We start from the raw sequence: 19,757 nt of genomic DNA, 5'->3' as shown, positions 1-19,757 counted from the left end.
AAAAGAAGTTATGTTTGCAATGCCTGCGTCTCATGGAAACTAAATTGAGTGATCTGTAGAGGGCCAGTGTGGATGATACAACTTTGCTATGACAAACATTTCAGGGCTATTAGGTGGCCTAGTAGCTCACTTGGTATAACATGTAAGGTTATAGCCCTGAAGAAAAAACTTCAAATTTGGTCATGGAGCTCTTGAGCTTTAGATGTTGAATTAGATACCCAATCTCACAACCTGCTTTTATCTAAGCTCAACTGTCATAGTATCATTGTGACATTTGAGAGATTTTGACAACCGTTTATACGATCTTGAAGTTATATGAGCCCTGAACCAATGTGCAATGTTTATTGTTGTGCTGTCTTCAAAAGTTTTGGGTTGCTGCTTAAAATCACATTGCTTTCAGGTTTATATCTACTTTATTAATTTTGGATCACCACACTCCTGGTGAAGCACTTGTTTCTACAACTGGGTCACATTTGATAGGGTCTACTTGCATGGAGCTGCAACTATTGTATGAATAACAATCCAAACTTTAAATACAATGCCATGCTTGCTGGATATTTGATGTTTACTAAATGTATATGTCACACTATCATGTCTGCATTCTACATCTGTATAAAATACCACAACTGAAAATACACAAAACACCAATGTCTAATGTAGTCTGTATCCTATATCAGACGTTAGCACTCTTTTGGAAGGTGGAACTCTTGTTAGATTTTGGATATTTAACACCACAACTTAGAACAAACAAAATATCAGTGTTTAACAATGTTAGCAATGATAATTTAATATTGTGTGGACGTTACCATCATGATGTTTAGCAGACATTGGGTTTTGGTTCCCATATCTCATGACCAAATCTTGGTATTCTACGTTAAGATTGCGTTGGCACAAGACGTTTGGAAGACGTTGGGATTGTGGTTACTTAACACCACGACTTAATACCAACAAAATATCAACATCTAATGACGTTGTAATTTAACGTTGTGTGGACGTTACCATCATGATGTTTAGCAGACATTGGGTTTTAGTTCCCATACCTCATGACCAAATGTTGGTATTCTACGTCAAGATGACGTTGGCACAAGACGTCTGGAAAACGTTGGATTTTGGGTACTTAACACCACAACTTAAAACCAACATAAAATCCACGTCAGATGACGTCAATATTCAACATCACGTTGACGTTGGTATTAGACGTTGACGTGATGTTGGAATTTGGTTATCCAACGTCGCAACCTATATCCAACCAAAGATCAGCGTCTTTTGACGTTGGTGGCCAGCTGGGATCTGACAGCTTCAGTTATTTACAAATTAAGATTTAGATTTTTACAGACAAAACAGATAAAGAGTTTTCAAAAATATCTTTTGTTATAAAATAAACTACTCAACAGTTTATAAAAGTAGAAGCTGAATAATTAGGTGATGATCGATGATCGTTTTTAAATTTTGTTTGTCAAGTCAGCAACCCCTGAAAAGCATAACCAGAGTATGTTTTACCTTTAATACTGAAGTATTTTTAAAAGTGGGTACTTTTTGTAAGTTAAAGAAACTTCTACTTTTAGTGGAGTAATATTTTGCAAGGGTATCTGTACTTTTACTGAAGTACAGGATTTGTGTACTTCACTACTGATAGAATAAATGTCATCAGTTGAAAGCAGAACGAAAAGTTCTCGCACTTCCGCTGTCGGAACTTAATCAGTGTGACATCTGGCGGAAGTAAACAATACCAGCTCCAGCTCGCTGGAAGGAGTTGTTGTAGTCGGAGCACCGCTAATTATTTGTTTGTAGTTCAGCAACAATGTCTTCAGTTGAGAGTTTGAGAGAATTTGTTAACGAGCGACTAACTGCTGCTGCTGAAGAAATATTCAGAGTTTTTAAAAACACTATCGTCGAGTACGAGAAAGAGATCGATCGTCAGCGCAGACTGCTGGATATCGCTTGGAAACCCGAAATAAAGTTACACAGGATAGGTGAGGAAAGATTCATTGTTTTAGTAATACAAAACAGAGAAAATCGATTTATATATTGTTTAATATACTAGATACTGGTTCTCGTTTCCTCACGTGTCTGCATTTTCTTTCTTTCCCATCACAGAAGTAAGGTTAGCCTGTTCCTTTTTCTCTCTGTCCCTCCAGAGTTCCCACAGCAACATGTCTGTAAGGAGGAGGAGGTTCTGGCTGACCAGCAGCTCTGGATTCAGGAGAGGATCCCCGGTCTGGACCAGGAGGACCCACAGCCTCCACAGGTTAAAGAGGAACAGGAGGAACTCTGTACCAGTCAGGTGGGAGGGCAGCTTGTAGTGAAGCAGGAGACTGACACCTTTATGTTGACTCCTACTTATGAGGAAAGTGACCACAGTGAAGCAGAACTGAAAAGTGACCACCAGCTCCTCTCTCACAACTGTCATGTAGCTGAGAGCCAAGATCAGAAAGAAGGCGAGCATGAAGACTCAGGATCAACTAGAGATGCAGAGCCAAAACAAAAGAATCAAGATCACAACAGCAGAAGCCCCAGAAACAATGTACACAAGTCTACCATGTCAGAGGTTCACCATGATCCTCACACAGGTAAAAAGTCTTTCACATGTGACACATGTGGAAAAGATTTTCAGTCCAAGTCAGATTTTCAGAAACACCTGAGAATTCACACAGGTGAGAAGCAATTTTCTTGCAAAACATGTAGGAAGTCTTTTAGCCAGAGGGGTAACTTGAATGTCCATATAAGAACCCACACAGGTGAGAAGCCGTATTCTTGTGAAACGTGGAAAAGTTTTTACATTTTGTGGTCAACTGAAATTCCACATAAAAAGAGAACACACAAGTGAGAAGCCATAGCTTTTCACGATGAAAAGTGTGTTGATGCGTCTGATTTGACACGGCACAGAAGGCAGCATACAGACAAGTAATCTTGTAGGAGACAATGCAGTTCTAGAGGTTTGTGGTCAAAATACACAAGAACTCATGGAAGTGAAGAGCTGCATAATTGCAGCACTTCTGCTAAAGGTTTTACTCAAGTCACATACTTGACATTTCAGTTTCATGTAAAATGTTGTCCATAATATGAGATGTCAATTTCTTAGGGCTGTATGACTTCTGCGATGCGCTAAACGCGGACAGAATCAGGAAATTTGATAATAAAAATGGAATCATCTGTTACATGCGGAATGTCGTGGAATCTGCCAAAATATGGCTACAATTAATAAAAATCTGGGTTTTCCCTAGCATTCTATGCTCTCTTTTAGAGCACTCAAGCCAAATGAACAGAAATACTACTGCTATGTTTTGTTTTTATTGAAGTGTCATTTAAAAGGGCTCTGCTTCACTCCTGCTCTCTGTCGGTGTTTCACCGAGGCTGGACACACTGTCATTTATAAAGTCAGCGTGCTAGTTAGAGGTCAACAGACTTAAAAGTGTTACCACATCGGCAGATGAAAGACACAAGCTCGTTGAAGTCTTCGTGGCTGTTTGGGCGGAGTCAGATATTCCGTAAAAAGCTACGTCAAGCAGCAGTTGGAGGCTGTCCTGCAGAAGTCTCGTGGGAAATTTTCAGTAATCAAGTAGTAATCTATTTCATAGGGGATAGATCACAGTAAAAGCATTGCAACAATACATTCATTGTGAATTTTCCCCATAAATAATTTCATATACATTTGAACATTTCTATATGCATATTTAGTTTAATACATCAAATTCTATGATATTGATTACATTTGTAATATTTCTTATGTAGTTATTGAAATTATATTCATCCACCAGATAACACACTTTTTCTTATTATAAAATCAGTTTAAATTGTAAAACACAGAATTCAGAAAGATTAAAGAGGTGGTATTCTGCTTTTTGCCTTTTTCCCTCTCCTTTGAGTTTTATACCTTTTTTGTGCATGTAACAGGTTTGCAAAGTGAAAGAGGGAGTTCACATCTCCCACAGAAAACTCTGCTCTGAACTGCCTGAAAACAGCTTGTTTGTAGTCCAGCCGCTTCCCTTTCATCCCTGTGACGTCACAGGGATGAAAGCTAAATGCGCCTCATAACGCTCGCCAAGCGGCTAGTCCGACACGCCCTCAAAAACAGCGGTGGAAAAACAGTGAGCTGCAGCACACAGTTCTCCTCCCCTTCAAACACTAGCTACCCTCCAGGCAGTCAGTGGACAGGAAGTTGTTCCTGTGATGTAGAGACAGAGCTCAGTTAAAACTTTATGGATGAAAGATACTTTTGTTACAGATTAATAACTCACCACTCTGAAACTCTCGCTCCAGTCCATGTTGCCAAGCTGGTCGGCAACAAAAATATGGTGTTTTTTGAAAATTAAACCTGTTCTGGTACAACCCCTAAATAGGATTTTGAACCTGAAAATGAGCAGAATACCACCTCTTTAAAATTGATTTCATAGGGTCCTACTTTGTTTAAAGTCTCCCTTCAAATGACAGCATTACTTATATTTCTCTTTTTAACTTTATTTAACTTTATTTCTTTGAAACAATTGTAATCTCCAAAAAGGAGGCAACACTTCAGTTTCACAGTGAGTGCAAAGTTGTGGCTGTTAAATAAATAGATTGATCTTGATCGTTGTTGGTTTTGTCAAGTGTCTCTATGAAATGAAGCCTACACATCTTTGCTAGAAGTCAGGTTTTACATGTAAGGGTTACTGACATCTGTGGTAGAAATTGTAAATTTCGTTGTAAAAGAAATGAACCAATTAAAGAATGTTAGAGGTGTCTTTGTGCTGTTTATTAAGAGAGTTAGTTATTTCACCTGAAAGGCATGTCTGCTTCAGAATAGATCATTTTATTAGTTTATAGATCTTTTATTGGTCATGGTCCTTTGCTTTTATCTTATGAACCTTCCATAACCCTCTGGTACCCTGGTAGAGGCCTTTTAATGATCTCTAAAGTCTGGACTCACGTTGAAGTGTCTTTTTATTATAATGGCCCACGTCTGTGGAATGGTCTTCCTGAGGGCAGCAGAGAAAGATGATAATTTTAAAAGTAAACTAAAGACCATACTATTAGTACATTTTACTTTTGATATTAAAAAAGTTTTGAATAAAATATCTTCAGTTGAAAGCGGAACGAAAAGCTCCCGCGCTTCTGCTGTCAGAACTGTCGGAAGTGTGACATCAGGCGGAAGTAAACATAGCGTTAGCCGCATCTTTTAAATTCGATGGAAGAATTATTTTAGTTTAACGCCGGTAATTTTTTAATTTGTAATGAAGCAGCAATGTCTTCAGTTGAGAGTTTGAGAGAATTTGTCAACAAGCAACTAACTGCTGCTGCTGAAGAAATATTCAGAGTTTTTAGAAACACTATCGTTGAGTACGAGGAAGAGATCAATCGTAAGCGCAGACTGCTGGATATCGTTTGGAAACCCGAAATAAAGTTACACAGGATAGGTGAGTAAAGATTCATTATATTAGTAACACAAACCAGAGGAAATTTAAGATACTGTTTACTGGGACTCATTTCCTCACATGTCTGCGTTTTTGTTCTTTCCCATCACAGTAGTAAGGTTAGCCTGTTCCTTTTGTTCTCTGTCCCTCCAGAGCTCCCACAGCAACATGTCTGTAAGGAGGAGGAGGTCCTGGCTGACCAGCAGCTCTGGATTCAGGAGAGGATCCCCGGGCTGGACCAGGAGGACCCACAGCCTCCACAGGTTAAAGAGGAACAGGAGGAACTCTGTACCAGTCAGGAGGGAGAGCAGCTTGTAGTGAAGCAGGAGACTGACACCTTTATGTTGACTCCTACTTATGAGGAAAGTGACCACAGCGAAGCAGAACTGAAAAGTGACCATCAGCTCCTCTCTCACAACTGTCATGTAGCTGAGAGCCAAGATCAGAAAGGAGGCGAGCATGAAGACTCAGGATCAACTAGAGATGCAGAGCCAAAACAAAAGAATCAAGATCACAACAGCAGAAGCCCCAAAAACAATGTACACAAGTCTACCATGTCAGAGGTTCACCATGATCCTCACACAGGTATAAACTCTTTCACATGTGACACATGTGGAAGAGGTTTTCAGTTCAAGTCGGTATTTCAGAAACACCTGAGAATTCACACAGGTGAGAAGCCGTATTCTTGCAAAACATGTGGGAAATCTTTTAGCCAGGGGGGTAGCTTGATAGTTCATCTGAGAATCCACACAGGTGAGAAGCCGTATTCTTGTGAAACATGTGGGAAAGACTTCAGGAACAGCAATCACTTGCAACTCCATATGAGAACCCACACTGGTGAGAAGCCTTTTTCTTGCAAGACCTGTGGGAAAAGATTCTGTGACACTTCAACACTTAAAAGACATATAAGAACCCACACAGGTGAGAAGCTGTACTCCTGTGAAGCGTGTGGAAAATCTTTTAGCCGCAGGGGTTACTTGAAAGTTCATATTAGAACCCACGCAGGTGAGAAGCTGTAGCTTTGCACGCCGAAAAGATGTTTTGATGTGTCTGATTTGACACCTCACAGATGGCAGATTTTTTAAGGAGACCTGTAAAGACACTGTTACAGTTTTTCCAGGTCCTGCTGAGACATAAGTCCTCTAATCCTTGATATATTCTTCAGGTGATATTAGCAATTGTCTTAATGTGGCTGCTTAAATTCATGTCTGAGTCCATGACTACACCAAGGAAGATCTCAGACCCACCCTCCCCCATCACCCTGTGTCGACACTCTGGAGTCCCTCTGCCTCCTGGGAACCATTATCTCCCAGGGCCTCAAGTGGGAGCTGAACATCAGATCCTTCCCCAAAAAAGCCGAGCAGAGGATGTACTTCCTGCCACACCTGAATAAGTTCAGCCTCCAAAAGTCATCAACAAGGCCAAGGACACACTGACACTGGCTGTCATGTAATTCTTTCGATATCTTTACATTTATGTTTATTGTTGTTGTTCACCTAGTCACCAGAATAATTTCCTTGTATGTGTAAAAACAACTTGGCAATAAATCTGATTCTGATAGTGTTACAAAGAGTACGGTCTAGACTTGCTCTATAAAAAGTGCAATGTGACAACTTTTGTTAAGAATTGGCGCTATATAAAATAAAATGTAATTGAAATTTAATAAAAGTCACATTTTTCTTGATAAATAACTTAAAAGATTATTTGATTATCTGTTAATGTTGTTCTCTTTAAGTAATAGGATTGAGACTCGTATCCGAAACCACGGAAAAGTCATCAGAAAATCAGAAGTCACATTAACAATCTTTAAGGTTCATGTAATGCGCTGAAGTCACAAATGTGACATATTGTTACCTCAGATTTCTGCAACAAGTGAGTCTTTGTATTTACATACATTATGTTTGAGCAACAGCATTTCTTACAACAATCAGTCTTCTACATCTGTGAATCTTTGTTTCACCATGAGTGCACAGTAGTGGCTGTTTAACTAAAAGTGTAACGTGGATGGCCAATTGTCATAAATTTCCCTTTTTCAGTATTCCAGCATCTTGTGGTTTTTCTCTAATTCTGGTGTGCAAACACTTCAAAAGACTGACAGGCTGATCTAGATACAGTTTTATTGACAAGAAACAAACCAACATTTTGTAATCAAATAATTGTAAAACATGTGAGCAGTGTTTTTTCTTCACCACCTTTTACACAAAAACATGCATATGACAGCTAAAGTTGAGGCCAACATTATTGATACCGATGCCAAATTTTGATTCATAGTGAATTTTCATTTAACCAGTAGGTTTCATTTGGTTGGAAACGACATAAACAAGTGACAAAGACAGCAAGAAATTGTGTTAGAGATGTTAATGATAAATCTTAACAATTTCTAGTTTTCCTTTTTAATTTGTACATGCCTTGTCTAATGTTATTCATACCCCTAAAAAAGCATTACATTCCACCATGCTTGACTGTCAGGATGGTGTTGTTGGGGTTGAATACCTCTCCTTTCTTTCTCCAAATGAAAGCCATGTATTCATCTCATCCAACCACAGAAGTGATAACCAAAAGCTTTCTTCTTTGTCCAGGTGAGCTTTTGCAAAGGCTAGGCGAGCTTTTGTGGGCCTGTCTCGGAGAAGTGGAGTCCTCCTTGGTCGGCGTCCATAGAGACCAGCCTTGTGCAGTGTAGGCTGGATTGTCTGCCTGGAGATGTTGGAACCAGAGTTTCTCAGATTCATCAGGGTGGCCTTAGTGGTGATCCTTGGATTCTTCTTCTGAGTTTTCTCACAGTGTGGAACTCCTTTTACTTTTTGAATATGCATTGCTCTGTGGCCACTGGCACCTGAAAACACTTGGATATGGCTTTATAGCCTTTGCCTGTCTTGAGAGCAGCCACAATGCACAATCAGAGGTCCTCAGTGAGCTCTGTTGTTTGAGCCATGAGTTGCAGTTGACTAGTAACTAACTAGAGAACTACTGCTTTAGCTGTTCTCAATTTATAGGTGATTTCTATGCTCTATGAACCATTTGAAATGATATAGATGATTTGAAATGGTATAGAAACTTGCATTTTCTCAAAGATTTGCTACAATATCCAGGGTTATGAATAATTTTGGACATGGCATTTTAGTACAAATTTAAAAAAAAACAGAAATAGTTGATATTTATCATTAATAACCTTACCCCTGTCTTACTGTCTTTGTCACTTGTTAATGTAATTTCTATCCAGATGAAACCTACTGGTAAAATGAAAATTCACAGTGAATCAAATCATTTGGCATGGGTATGAATAATTTAGGGCTTAATTTTAGATGAAGTCACAATAGATACGGTGCAGGTTAAAAACTTACAATAAGCTTATGAAACGAGATGCATTGTTTAACTATCCAACAGGATGTAAAATAGGGCAAATGGAGCTCAATGTTGTCTAGTTGCTCACTACAAATGTTACATGTCAGGATATTAGTAATTAAAATATATAGTTATGTGGCACTGATGTAGGCCATTCAGAATACTTAATTTATCGTATTTTTCAAGGGTGTCTCTTTGTGTTAAAAAGTGGTGGAAATATAAGGGCTCAGAGACAGCACAATTGTATTTATATAAAGGGAAATACAAAATGCAGGTGGCAGGTGACAATTCAAAACATAAAAATCATGAAATATAATGCAGTAATAATATTTTTTAGACAATGCACTTTGTTTCTTCTATATTTACTTTGCATGTTTTTATTGTGCAAATAAATCAAAGCATTATCATTTGCTATTTAACATTTCTTGTTTCAAGTTTTTTTGCAGAATATATTTTTTAAAATACTTTCAAAAACTATGGGGACAAAATCAGCCATTTCAACAACTAATGGGCACATGTTCCCAGCGTACCCAGTGTAAATGAAATGACTGGCACTTCCATACTTTAAATAACATTTTGGATGTGTTATGAATTACACTGTAAAGTAATAATATTTTCTTTCATGCCACTTTTTTTACTTCTACTCTACTACACCTCAGAGAGAAATATTGTACATTTTACTTCACTACATTTATCTGACAGCTTCAGTTGCTTTACAAAGTAAGATTTTCATTTTTACAGACAGAACATATGAAGAGTTTAAAAAAATATGTTTTGTTATAAATTAAACTACTTTAAGGTTTCTAAAAGTAGAAGCTGAATAATTAGTTGATTGACAGAAATTTAATTGGCAACGTTTTCAAATTATGTTTGTCATGTCGGCAACCCCACTGGACTTTTAACTTTTGATATTTAAGTATAAAAGCAGGTTTTTGTTAGCTGAAAGAAACTTCTACTTTTAGTGGAGTAATATTTTGCAAGGGTGCAATCTGTTCTTTTACTCAAGTACTGGATTTGTGTACTTCGTCCATCACTGGTGATACAAATTTTGAAGAAAATGTCATCCGTTGAAAGCGGAATGAAAAGCTCCCTCACTTCTGCTGTCGGAACTTAATAGTGTGACATCAGGCGGAAGTAAACAATACAAGCTCCAGCGTTTGCCACAACTTTTGAATTGCTGGAAGGAGTTCTTGTAGTCGTAGCGATGCTAATTATTTAATTTGTAATGAAGCAACAATGTCTTCAGTTGAGAGTTTGAGAGAGTTTGTCAACGAGCGACTAACTGCTGCTGCTGAAGAAATATTCAGAGTTTTTAAAAACACTATCGTCGAGTACGAGGAAGAGATCGATCGTCAGCGCAGACTGCTGGATATCGCTTGGAAACCCGAAATAAAGTTACACAGGATAGGTGAGGAAAATTTTAATATTTTAGTAACACAATACGGAGACAATCCGTTTATATAAAATCCTGAAGTGTTTAAATATACTGGTACTCATTTCCTCACGTGTCTGCATTCTTTCTTTGCCATCACATTAGTAAGGTTAGCCTGTTCCTTTTGTTCTCTGTCCCTCCAGAGCTCCCACAGCAACATGTCTGTAAGGAGGAGGAGGTTCTGGCTGACCAGCAGCTCTGGATTCAGGAGAGGATCCCCGGTCTGGACCAGGAGGACCCCACAGCCTCCACAGGTTAAAGAGGAACAGGAGGAACTCTGTACCAGTCAGGAGGGAGAGCAGCTTGTAGTGAAGCAGGAGACTGACACCTTTATGTTGACTCCTACTTATGAGGAAAGTGACCACAGTGAAGCAGAACTGAAAAGTGACCACCAGCTCTTCTCTCACAACTGTCATGTAGCTGAGAGCCAAGATCAGAAAGGAGGCGAGCATGAAGACTCAGGATCAACTAGAGACGCAGAGCCCAAACAAAAGAATCAAGATCACAACAGCAAAAAGCCCCAGAAACAATGTACACAAGTCTACCATGTCAGAGGTTCACCATGATCCTCACACAGGTATAAACTCTTTCACTTGTGACACATGTGGACAGGACAAGTCAGTATTTCAAGAACACCTGAGAATTCAGACAGGTTGGAAGCCGTATTCTTGCAAAATATGTGGAAAAGACTTAAAAACTAGAAGTTCATTGATATGCCACACAAGAACCCACACAGGTGAGAAGCCATATTCTTGCAACACATGTGGGAAATCTTTTAGCCAGAGGGGTCACTTAAAAGTCCACATGAGAACCCACACAGGTGAGAAGCCGTACCTTTGCAAGACTTGTGGGAAAAGATTCTGTGACACTTCGGCATTCAAAAGACATATTAGAATACACACAGGTGAGAAGCCATATTCTTGTGAAATATGTGGGAAAGACTTCAGAACCAGCGATCAGTTGCAACCCCATATAAAAACCCACACAGGGGAGAAGCTGTATTTTTTCTGAAACATGTGGAAGTTGTTTCAGAGTAACTAGTCAATTGAAAATCCACATAAGAAGAGAACACACAGGTGAAAAGCTGTAGCTTTGCACGATGAAAAGATATGTTGATGCGTCTGATTTGACACGGCACAGAAGGCAGCATACAGACAAGTAATCTTGTAGGGGACGATGCAGTTCTAGAGGTTTGTGGTCAAAACACACAAGAACTCACAGAAGTGAAGAACTGCTCTTGTGGTAATAAGCTAATGGTGTAATGTGGATGGGCAATTGTCATAAACTTTCCTTTTTCAGTATTCCAGCGTCTTCTGTTTTTTCTTAGTAATTCTAGTGTGCAAACACTTCAAAAGGCTGACAGACTGATCTAGATACAGTTTTATTGACTGGAAAAATCAGTTTTGTAATGAAATAATTTTTGAACATGTGAGCAGTATTTTGCTTGGTCTTTGAGGTTGGAAGGCCTCCTTGCCTTGCAGTGAAATTCTGAATGGGCGAGTAGAGGCTACTGGCTTTAACTGGAGAATGTTGGCTGTTTTTCTATGACTGCTCAACTCTTTTTCACTGTTGTTTGCAAACAAATAAATCACAATCAACAGCCAAATAGCACATATATCTTGAAATCAGCAGCCAGCGTGCAGCAGTGTGTTAACAGCAAACAGCTGTTGGAGGTAAGCTAAATACTGGGTCCTAAATTGTTGTTTAAGTTTTCATCAATCGGGAAGTTTTTACACAGAGCCAAAGTCGTTCTCCTCTTCTCCAAAACAAGTGTAACAGCTGATTTCAGCAGGTAAAGCTCGTTAAACATTACGTTCCTCCGACACTCAGGCAGCACAGACGTGATGCTGCAGCTGGTCTGCAGCTTTTGTCGGCTGGTAATGTTGTAATAATCTTCCAAACTGTCGCGATTTTATTTTTGCTTTGCTTTCTCTCAAACTTTGTTGCATGTCTTTTCATTATACTCCCACACAAAAAAGCTGTTTTTAATGGTCACGCAAAGCCTATAGTTTTTCATTATATTCCAATCAAATCTGATGTGCATTTATAATTTTTGCTCATGGATAGTGGTTACAAATAATGATGCCTCTGCATTGCTTTGTACGGCGTACAGGCCTACAGCCTCTGTCAGCTGGTTAATTTTCCTAATCTTCGCACCACTCTGAATGTATGTTTCGGAACATTGTCTGCCACGCCCTTTGAGTTTTCTCACAACGTGGAACTCCTTGTACTTTTTGATCATGCATTGCTCTGTGGCCACTGGCACCTGAAAACACTGGGATATGCCTTTATAGCCTTTGCCTGTCTTGTGAGCAGCCACAATGCACAACCTGGAGGTCCTCAGTGAGCTCTGTTGTTTTAGCAATGACTTGTAGTTGATTAGTAACTGACTAGAGAGCTACTGCTTTAGCTGTTCTCAATTTATAGGCGATTTATACGTGATTACAAATCATAGACAATTTAAAATGGTATAGAACAACAACAAAAGTTGCAACTATATCCAGGGGTATGAATAATTTTGGATACATTAAAAGAACATGGAAATTGTTGAGATTTATCATTAATAACCTCTAACATAATACCTTGTGTCATTGTCACTTTTTTATGTCCTGTCCAGCCAAATGAAACCTATTGGTAAAGTGAAAATTCACTATGAATCAAACTTTTGCATGGGTATGAATAATTTAGGGCTTAATTTTATATGAAGTCACAATAGATACTTTGCAGGTTAAAAACTTACAATAATCTTATGAAATGAGATGCATTGTTAAACTATCCAACGGGATGTAAAATGGGCTTAATGGAGCTCAATGTTGTCTATCTGCTCACTACAAATGTTACATGTTAGGACATCAGTAATTAAAATGTTATACAGTTATGTGGCACTGATGGAGGCCATTCTGAATACTTAATTTAATGTTACTTTCTTTAAATATATTTTGCTGATGGTACTTTCCAAGCATGTCTCTTTGTTTTAAAAAGTGGTGGGAACATAAGGGCTCAAAGACGCACCATATTGGGTTCTTGAAAACTTGATAAGATATTTTAAGAAATATTCAAAGATGAATTATAGCAGGGGGGGTGTTGGGGTCCTCCCCGAGAAAATTTTAAGCATTAAACAGTTAATTTCCTGCATTCTGGTGATATTTTCTGCACCAATTATGGTTGAAATTTCTTTGTTTATATTAAGAGAAACACAAAATTCAGGTAGCAGGTGATAATTCAAAATATAATGGAATATAATACAGTAATAATATTTTTGGGACAATGCACTTTGTTTCTTCTATATTTACATTGTATTGCATGTTTTTGATTGTGCAAATAAATCTTTCTCCAGTCATTTTCATTTGCTATTTAACATTTCGTGTTGCAAGTTTTTTTGCAGAATATTTTTAATAAATGCAAAATTTCAAGTAGTGATGGGGACATGTCCCCAGCGTAAATAAAATGACTATGGTACTTTTGTACTTTAACTAACATTTTGGATGTGCCATGAATTACACTGTGGTACTTCTACTTAAACTATCAAAATACTTTTTTTCGCTAATTTGTGTTTATTGCAAAATTATTATCTGCAAAGTAACAAAAAAAGACATCAAACGCAGTAGTTTACAAAACACTATTTTCCTTGTGTACTGTACTTATGTACAAGTAAGATAGGATATTTGTATTTACTTGAATATTTTCTTTCATGCCACTTTCTACTTCTACTCTACTACACCTCAGAGAGAAATATTGAACATTTTACTTCACTACATTTATCTGACAGCTTCAGAGACTAGTTACTTTACAAATTAAGATTTTTATTTTTACAGACAAAACATATGAAGAGTTTAAAAAAATATGTTTTATTATTAATGAAACTACTCAACAGTTTCTAAAAGTAGAAGCTGAATAATTAGTTGACAGAAATTTAATTGCCGACTATTTTGATAATCGTTTTTTAAATTTTGTTTGTCAAGTCAGCAACCCCTGAAAAGCATAACCAGAGTACTTTTTACTTTTAAAAGCAAGTATTTTTTGTAAGCTGAAAACATTTCTACTGTCATTGGAGTATCCTTTTGTAAGACTTTTTAGTCAGGTACAGGATTTGTGTACTTCATCCATCACTGCTGACAGAATAAAATGGGCCTTTCCAAAACTAGACTCTCAGAGTTCACTTCGACACGGACTGAACTCTGGTCGGAGTCACACTCACAGCCAAATTGAGCTCCGTAAACCACATAAGGTTTAAATACAGTGGCCAACTTTCGGATGAACTACCATCTCCCCCAGCGTAAATAGGATCTGACATTACCGCTGCACTCACTGCTATAACATGTGTATCAAATAAACAACAGTTGTATTAAGAATCAGGATATATGATGAGGAAAAGTGTGGTTTTTGCAATAACAAAACTAAAAGCATTTGTCATTAGGGCTCCAAGGGCCAGCAGGGCTGGGAACCCTATTCTAATCGTATTTGTTTTTATTATTAGTCTTCCGTAAAGGAAAAGTGACACTGCAGCCTAGACAGTAAGTGCTACAGACGCAAAAGTCATAGGGTAGGTCCAGGTCACCGCAGTGACCTCAGGAGCAAAGAAATTTAACACTTCTACCTCTAGTGCGCTATAACCAACATATTTGCATTTGGGCTTGGAACTCCCTCAATCGAAGGCGCATATCAAAAACGTTATATCTACGCATATGAGGGATCAAGCTGAATCTCATGGTATGGGCCACGCCCAAAATTACAAAAACTGAAAAACCTATTTTAATTAAGTCCTCCAAAACCACAAGTCCAATCGGCACCAAACTTGACATGGACAATCTCTGAACCAAGCTGATAAAAGTTTGTAGAGGAAATTTTGATCTGCGAAAAAATGTTCCAAATATAAGCTAACAAATATTTTGCGAAAAAGTTGGTGCAACCTGCCCCTAGGTGGCTCTGTAATGCAAAAAATTTGTTCCTCTATAACCACAAATCGCATTGACATGAAATTTGAGTGTAGTTGTTCAGGATGGTCCCATGACTTCATGGACCAAAGTTCACCCAAATATGTCTATAGGTGGCGTTGTTATTGCAGATCAAAGATCTTTTAAAAAATCCCATTGACTTACATGCATTTTATATCTCCATAACCACAAGTCTGATTGATAACAAATGTGGGTCATTTTTCCCCCATGGGGCCCTGATGACACCTGAAAACTCTGCAGTTTGGCCAAAAGGTGGCGCTATAATCCAAGCTGAAATACCATGGGAAAATCCCATTCATTTCAATGTGATTTTGAGCAAAGGCACATTTTGCCTCATAACTGTGTGCTACTACATCACACATTCATAAACCTTATCTCTACGTGTTTTGGGGGAAACTGCCAAATTGTATGGTATAGGACATGCCTTTGTGCGATAACATGTCCGATTTTGCGTTTTAATTTCGCAAAATTGTGAAAACTCAAAAACCTTTTAATTAACTTTTAATTAAGTCCACTCGGCACCAAACTTGTCACGGACCATCTCTGGACAAAGCTGATTAAAGTTTGAAGAGGAAATTTTGATCCGCCACAAAATGTCCCAATTATAAGCTAATAAATGTTTGCGAAAAACACGATGTGATGTCATATCTTAAGTGTAGAATGGCCAATCTACACCAAACTTGGGGATCTTATTGGCACGCCTTCCCGAGGGGCTATATGAAATTTGGTGTCAATCGGCCTCTAGGTGCCGCTATTAATCGTAAATCAAAACACTCTCATAGACACACATTCATTTTATAACTCCGTAACCACGAGTCCCTTTAATTTCAAACTCTGGTTTATTCACCCCGGGTCCCCAAGGCCCTGGCGGGGTGCCTGGGTCGACTCGCGTGGTTGGCGACTTAGACTTAGGCTAATTAAGAATAGTTAATGCCTTTGTTACTTGTTATGTGATCCAATTGTGTATATAGTTCCACTGTTCTATTATTCTGTTTAATGTAGGCTATTTTGTTTTGGCTGAAGATTTTTGTATATGATGAATACGATTCAATAAAAACAACAGTATTGTCTATCAGACAAGATAATTTTCTTAATAAACAAAAAACCTGTGGGCTAGGCCTACGTTGTTAACCTGTGAGTGGTGATATGAATTGTTAGGGTAGTTTCGAAATTTTTAAATCCTAGCGACTAACTGCTGCTGCTGAAGAAATATTCAGAGTTTTTAAAAACACTATCGTCGAGTACGAGGAAGAGATGGATCGTCAGCGCAGACTGCTAGATATCGTTTGGAAAGCCGAAATAAAGTTACACAGGATAGGTGTGGAAAGTTATATAAGTTACACAAAGTAGTGGATATCGATTTATATACAATCCAAAGTGTTTAATATGCTGTATACTGGTACTCGTTTCCTCACGTGTCTGCATTTGTTCTTTCCCATCACAGTAGTAAGGTTAGCCTGTTCCTTCTGTTCTCTGTCCCTCCAGAGCTCCCACAGCAACATGTCTGTATGGAGGAGGAGGTTCTGGCTGACCAGCAGCTCTGGATTCAGGAGAGGATCCCCGGTCTGGACCAGGAGGACCCACAGCCTCCACAGGTTAAAGAGGAACAGGAGGAACTCTGTACCAGTCAGGAGGGAGAGCAGCTTGTAGTGAAGCAGGAGACTGACACCTTTATGTTGACTCCTACTTATGAGGAAAGTGACCACAGTGAAGCAGAACTGAAAAGTGACCACCAGCTCCTCTCTCACAACTGTCATGTAGCTGAGAGCCAAGATCAGAAAGGAGGCGAGCATGAAGACTCAGGATCAACTAGAGATGCAGAGCCCAAACAAAAGAATCAAGATCACAACAGCAGAAGCCCCAGAAACAATGTACACAAGTCTACCATGTCAGAGGTTCACCATAATCCTCACACTGGTAAAAACTCTTTCACATGTGACACATGTGGAAAAGAATTTCGCTACAAGTCAGATTTTCAGAAACATATGAGAATTCACACTGGTGAGAAGCCGTATTCTTGTGAAATATGTGGGAAAGGCTTCAGAACTAGCAGTCCATTTATATGCCATACAAGAACCCACACAGGTGAGAAGCCGTATTCTTGCAAAACATGTGAGAAAGTTTTCAGAACCAGCAATCACTTGCAAGTCCATATGAGAACCCACACAGGTGAGAAGCCATACCTTTGCGAGACCTGCGGGAAAGGATTCTGTGACACTTCAACACTTAAAAGACATATAAGAACCCACACAGGTGAGAAGCCGTACCTTTGCAAGACCTGCGGGAAAAGATTTGCTTACTCTTCAGCATTGAGAACACATGCCAAAGTCCACACAGGTGAGAAGTCGTAATCTTGTGGAAAATGTAGGAAAGACTTCAGAGTTAGCAGTCAATTGAAAATCCACATAAGAAGAGAACACACAGGTGAGAAGCTGTAGCTTTACACGACGAAAAGATGTGTTGATGCGTCTGATTTAACACGGCACAGAAGACAGCATACAGACAAGTAATCTTGTGGGAGACAATTCTTCTCTAGAGGTTTGTGGTCAAAACACACAAGTGAAGAGCTGCATAATTGTAGGGCTGGCCTGAAAGTCATTTACCAGCGAATAATCAAAACTTTGCCGGTGGGGGGCCAGCAATCACGTTACCCTGATTGTTTAAACATCTGTTGATAAGCAAGCTGTCACTTCAGGAGCTAGAATTGTGTATTTCACAGAAATAACAGAACAGCAGAAGGATGAATGGCCAAAAGTTATAGGACTTGCTCAAACTTAGGTCCGACACTTTCATGGCTGCACTCCATTGACAAATGCAAAAGGAGTCGTTTTCTAGCTTTTTCTTTGCTGTATTTTTCCAGGATATAGTCAAACACTGTTTCTTGGGGCACTTGTAATAATTACAGTCGCTACCCAGAGAGGTTGAAAGGAAAAGTACAATTTATTCTCTTTCCAAAACCTAAAACAAATCCAGAAAAATGTCGGCTGTGGGTTGTTCCTAATATGTTAGTTAGCTAATGCTAGCTAACTTCCTACTGAATGTAATGTTATAAAGCCCTACTATTTTGCTTTTTAATGAATGTAATAGTCAGCGGAGGCCTACCCAGCTGTACAGGAACAGAGTTGATCATTAATATCGTTGTCCTATGTCTCAATCATCAGGTAATATGGTGGTTAACTTTAACTCTGTGATCGTAGGCTTTAGACGATGTGTTTTGAGTCAGTTTGACAGCCTAAATACAACCTTCTAATGCACAATGCAACTGCAAAACTGTCTGCTTCTTTCTGAGATAGATTTTTCCAAAAATTAGACAATATTTCTCCAGAGAGTGAAGTTACAGACAGAGGCAGTGCCGTGATAAATGTCCGGTTGTTGGACTTAGCAATGGTAACTAAGGGGGGCGTGGCTTAGCAAAGGGTCAATTGGCGTGCGAAAAAAACCCCTCAATATTCAAATCCCAAATTCGAAAATTAAATGCGTACCCAACAATCTAATATCAAGTGTCTAGCCCTACGTAATTGCAGCAATTGTGGTCAAAGTCTTGAGGCCTTTTCACACGGGAAGCGATTTATGCACCTCGTAACTCATTTTCAATCAGAGTTTCCCGTGAAACTGTTGCGGTTGTTCTCGTCTCACGCGCACACCCGCCCGCTGCCAGAGTTGAATTGTCTTGAACTTTTTGTAAGTGACGCCCAGCTCAAATCATTGGAAGAGAGACTGATCCTTGCTGCTTATGAGTTTCCAGAATCTGTTAATGTTTACTAAATAGGACATCAACTGGAGGGAATTCGCATGGCAGATCATCCCCACAAAACTGAATGTATCTGGTAAAGTTATGTATAATTTCAACTTGAGTTAAATCGGCTGCAGCTGTTTAGCGCACAGAAGCCATTGCCTTGGTTTCTGTGCACAGAGCGCCTGCCGTTTACTCGCGGAGCGCTGCTGTCTCCCTGTCTGATCACATGTGGAGTGCTGAGCAACCCGCAGGCGTTGTTACTTCCCGTGTGAAAAGACCTTTACTCAAATCACATACTTGAACACACCTGAGGATCAATATACCTCTGTGGTAAAGTCTTTTGAGCGCCATGTATTGTCCCACCTCAAGTCCACTACAGGCCCACTACTGGACCCCCTGCAGTTCACCTACAGAGCCAACAGGTCTGTGGACGATGCCGTAAACATGGCCCTTCAATACATCCTCCAGCAGCTGGACTCTTTATGAACCTAACACAGGATCCTGTTTGTGGATTTTAGCTCTGCTGCTCTCCCATCTGAACGTGCCTGACTCCACCTGCAGGTGGATCACAGACTTCCTGTCTGACAGGAAGCAGCATGTGAAGCTGAGAAAAGATATCTCCATCAGAATCGGTTCATCTCAAGACTATGTTCTTTCTCCTCTGCTCTTCTCCCTGTACACCAACAGCTGCACCTCCAGTCACCAGTCTGTCAAGCTCCTGACATTCGCGGATGACACCACCCTTATTGGACTCAACTCTGGTGGGTATAAGTCCGCCTACAGGTGGGAGATTGACCATCTGGTGACCTGGTGCAGCCAGAACTACCCGGAGCTCAACACTCTTAAGACAGTGGAGTTGGTTGGGGATTTTAGGAAGAGCTCAGACCCACCCTCCCCCATCA

At 39.3% G+C, this 19,757-nt stretch overlaps 2 protein-coding genes across 2 annotated transcripts; both read left to right on the top strand.

Moving 5' to 3' along the window:
• The first annotated feature begins 1,710 nt into the window (after positions 1–1,710).
• On the top strand, positions 1,711–10,545 carry LOC119889348 (putative mediator of RNA polymerase II transcription subunit 26). Its single transcript, XM_038700308.1, has 5 exons — positions 1,711–1,973; positions 2,139–2,570; positions 5,544–5,975; positions 10,308–10,408; positions 10,540–10,545. The coding sequence occupies exons 1-5, from the start codon at positions 1,802–1,804 to the stop codon at positions 10,543–10,545; spliced, it is 1,143 nt and encodes a 380-aa protein (XP_038556236.1). The 5' UTR covers positions 1,711–1,801.
• Positions 10,409–18,080, top strand: LOC119914833 (zinc finger protein 233-like). The gene is made up of 2 exons (XM_038734376.1): positions 10,409–10,741; positions 16,605–18,080. Exons 1-2 carry the CDS (start codon positions 10,615–10,617, stop codon positions 17,468–17,470), a joined length of 993 nt encoding a protein of 330 aa, XP_038590304.1. The 5' UTR covers positions 10,409–10,614; the 3' UTR covers positions 17,471–18,080.
• The last annotated feature ends 1,677 nt before the right edge of the window (positions 18,081–19,757 follow it).

This window comes from Micropterus salmoides, unplaced genomic scaffold (genome assembly GCF_014851395.1).
Source record: "Micropterus salmoides isolate LMB-PRFRI ecotype aquatic unplaced genomic scaffold, ASM1485139v1 Ms_hic_scaffold_1, whole genome shotgun sequence".
NCBI lineage: Eukaryota > Metazoa > Chordata > Actinopteri > Centrarchiformes > Centrarchidae > Micropterus > Micropterus salmoides.
The sequence above is the reverse complement of the archived record's forward strand: the minus strand, read 5'-3'. Positions and strand labels throughout refer to the sequence as shown.

Bases quoted from the DNA above. Each gene is read 5' to 3' on its own strand.
- LOC119889348 (XM_038700308.1), top strand. From the start codon at position 1,802: ATGTCTTCAGTTGAGAGTTTGAGAGAATTTGTTAACGAGCGACTAACT. The intron at 1,974-2,138 runs GTGAGGAAAGAT...CTGTCCCTCCAG, and splicing joins AATAAAGTTACACAGGATAG to AGTTCCCACAGCAACATGTC. The intron at 2,571-5,543 runs GTAAAAAGTCTT...CTGTCCCTCCAG, and splicing joins TCACCATGATCCTCACACAG to AGCTCCCACAGCAACATGTC.
- LOC119914833 (XM_038734376.1), top strand. From the start codon at position 10,615: ATGAAGACTCAGGATCAACTAGAGACGCAGAGCCCAAACAAAAGAATC. The intron at 10,742-16,604 runs GTATAAACTCTT...CTGTCCCTCCAG, and splicing joins TCACCATGATCCTCACACAG to AGCTCCCACAGCAACATGTC.